This window comes from Glossina fuscipes, unplaced genomic scaffold (genome assembly GCF_014805625.2).
Source record: "Glossina fuscipes isolate IAEA_lab_2018 unplaced genomic scaffold, Yale_Gfus_2 2, whole genome shotgun sequence".
NCBI lineage: Eukaryota > Metazoa > Arthropoda > Insecta > Diptera > Glossinidae > Glossina > Glossina fuscipes.
In genome coordinates, this window is record NW_023998416.1 from 28,297,101 (window position 1) to 28,300,311 (window position 3,211).

The 3,211-nt window shown below is 35.4% G+C and overlaps 1 protein-coding gene across 1 annotated transcript; it reads left to right on the top strand.

Annotated features, from left to right (window-relative positions):
• The first annotated feature begins 1,528 nt into the window (after positions 1-1,528).
• LOC119634045 (GTP-binding nuclear protein Ran-like) lies at positions 1,529-2,176 on the top strand. Its single transcript, XM_038027956.1, has one exon. It carries the CDS (start codon positions 1,529-1,531, stop codon positions 2,174-2,176), a length of 648 nt encoding a protein of 215 aa, XP_037883884.1.
• The last annotated feature ends 1,035 nt before the right edge of the window (positions 2,177-3,211 follow it).

Consider the following 3,211-nt stretch of genomic DNA (forward strand, 5'->3'; position numbering starts at 1 on the left):
GAAGAGATAGGCAACTCCTTTAAAGTGCACATAAATGTAATTTGAACGGAAAAGCTCATTGGCACCGATAGTTAGATTAGAAGCGATTTTGAGGCGTCAGATATGCAGAGATTTTACTTTTTTGATGATAACACATTGTTCTTAGCAGCAACAAAAACCTTGTATGCCATGAATTTTTCTCGTCTGACTTGTAGGACTACAACTTTAAAACGTAAAAAGTAGTTAGCAACTGTTAAACCATAATCAACTCCACATACGTGCTGACAAAACTCACAAGAACACCTTGAGAAAACATTGCCCTTCCCCTTTTTAAATCCGCCTTTTTGGCGAACTGTTCAAGACTACTTAAGTAACCCGATTTAGTTTCATGTCAGATTATAAACATACAAAGAATAGATCATCATCATCAAAGGGAGAAATGATTAGAGACCTATCAAATATCTTAAGAGCTGATAATATGACAGAGAACTTGACGAAAAAATGACAAAGAAGGATGCTTGTTGATGCTCTCTGCAGAGATCCAAAGATCACTTACACTAACGATTTTCAAGGTTAGACTTAGATTTGCACTTCACTGTACGCTTACGGTCTCCGCCTCATGTTCAGTTCCATTAATTATTTGGCAAACTTGAATTTATCCAAAAAAGGAAAGAAATATTTGTTTGTGTGTAAGAAATGAAAAAGTTAACAGATCAGTGCAATTGAATTCAATTTAAAGCCCATATTAAGCGGTGTTCGAAAAAAACGATAACACGGCATCTATATTCCAATGCATTGCCAATAGATGGCTTAGTTATAATAATAACGAACATTTTGTTAACTTTTTCCCGAAATAGTCATGAAATATCCCTGCTTCCTTCATTCGCTTTCTCCTTCTTTGCTCTTTCGACATACTTGGCGTTGGATGTTGAACTTGGATTCAAGTTGAATTTCTCATTGACATATATATTTCTTTCTCTATTTCTTCCCTCGATTTCAGTTTTAAACAAATTGCAAATGATTTTTTCGATACTACTTCTCTATCTTCAAGTCCTCCTTCTCGTTCCTTTTTTTTCATAAAATGTCATCTATTAATAGATACTTTCCTGAAAAATTAACAGTTTTCGAATTTTTTTTTTCAAAAAAAGAAAAAAAAAAAAAAAAAAGCGCGTCAAAAATATATGTATTTAAGCAAAAAAAATCGATTTACAAAATACGAATGCGTTCAAAAGGAAGAAAATAAAATATTATGAATTGTGTAAAAATCATGGCCAACGTAGAATAAAATCGCAATTTTACGTCAGTTCGGCAGTGTCATTTTTTTATTTCTTTTGTTTTCTTCATTGAGTCGACTAAGGTGGGAAGAAGAAATATAAATAAATATACGGATTTCAGATTAAGAAATTTTCTTATTATTATTAACTATAAACAAAGGCAAAAACCAATAGTACACGAAGCGAAATTTAATCGGAAAACTTGGCTTTTGATTCTTTAACGTATTACGGCGTGCTTTTTACAGAAAAAAAAAAAAAAAACAAAAAAAAACAAAATGACTCAGCAAGATAATATACCAACCTTTAAATGTGTTTTGGCCGGCGATGGTGGTACCGGAAAAACCACATATGTAAAGCGTCATATGACTGGCGAATTTGAAAGAAAGTATGTAGCTACGCTAGGTGTGGAAATTCATCCACTCGTATTTCATACGAATCGTGGAGCGATCCTTTTCAATGTATGGGATACGGCTGGACAGGAGAAGTTCGGTGGTCTACGTGACGGTTACTACGTTCAGGGGCAATGCGCCATTCTCATGTTTGATACAACGTCGCGAGTAACATACACAAACATACCCAGCTGGCACAGGGACTTGGTTCGCGTTTGTCAAAATATCCCAATAGTTTTATGCGGCAGCAAGGTGGATATAAAGGATCGAAAAGTGAGAGCCAGAAGTATTACGTTCCATCGAAAGATGAATTTGCAATACTACGATATATCTGCTAAATCAAATTACAACTTCGAGAAGCCTTTCTTATGGTTGGCACGTAAATTAGTAGGCGATCCCAATTTGCAATTTATCGCCATGCCAGCGCTATTGCCGCCTGAAATCAAAATGGACAGTAATTGGCAACAGCAGGTTGAAAAAGAATTGCAAGAGGCGCAAGAAACAGCATTGCCCGTCGACGAGGGGGACATTTAAATAATAAACCTATTCACATTCTTCGAATTTCGTAAAAAAATTAATATAAAACTGCGAAATTGTTACCACAAATCGATTTATTTATTTGTTAGTTTGTATTACACGAAAGAAAATAAACTGATATTTTTGAAATGTTACTGAAAAATCGAAAAAATGTATTCCGTGAGCTGATGATATTTTTCTTGAACTTTCTAAGAACATTTGGTCTTTCCTTCTTCTCTTTCGCTGCTCCTCTTCATTCGTTGAGATGTTTTTTATAAATCTAACGAAGACAACAACAAAGATGAAGACAAGTAGTACAATTTTGTCTCGCGAAGCACTAGTCAACTTTATTACTCTCTAGCAGTGAGGAACAAGCACCAAAAGCTCCACACAAACGAAGACAATAGCTGTAGTCGAGCTACTCGATTATTTTCCTCATCTAATGACGCCATAAACATGTGGGTTACAAATTTGTACTTTATACTTTTGTTCATTCGATTTGTGTTCATTCCATTGGAATACTCTAAACCAAAATTCATATCGTTATTATGCCTCGCAAACCCTTGTGATAAGAGCGCAATTAGTTTGGTTCTCAACATACCGCTTTACAAGGGAAGGTCAGATGAACACACCGCAGCCTGTAGAATGTCTGGCAGACAAACTTAATCAAACATGCGATTCAAAAAATGAGTCTAAACGGATTGGTGCAATAAAATTAAGCCATCTCGGAGCGATTTCAATATTGTCTATGGCACGAATAGTGTAGAACAGGAGAACACAAAGCAGGTCTTTTCGGGCAGTCTTCTAAAGGCCAGGCTAAGGCTGGGAAAACGTAATTACTTAAAAGCAGCAATGAAGATCGAAATACATCTTAAAATGCCCTCAAAGTAGGCGCTTATTTCAAGAATTCTAAGTCAAATTTGAAGTCACTTGAAGAAACTTTCCTTTTAAAAAAATGCATTTTTCAATGCGACTTTATCTCTTCACGGGTAACAAAAATGTATCTGGATTGATTTTGCGAGTTCGAGCCAGAGAACCATACGAAGCTAAAAT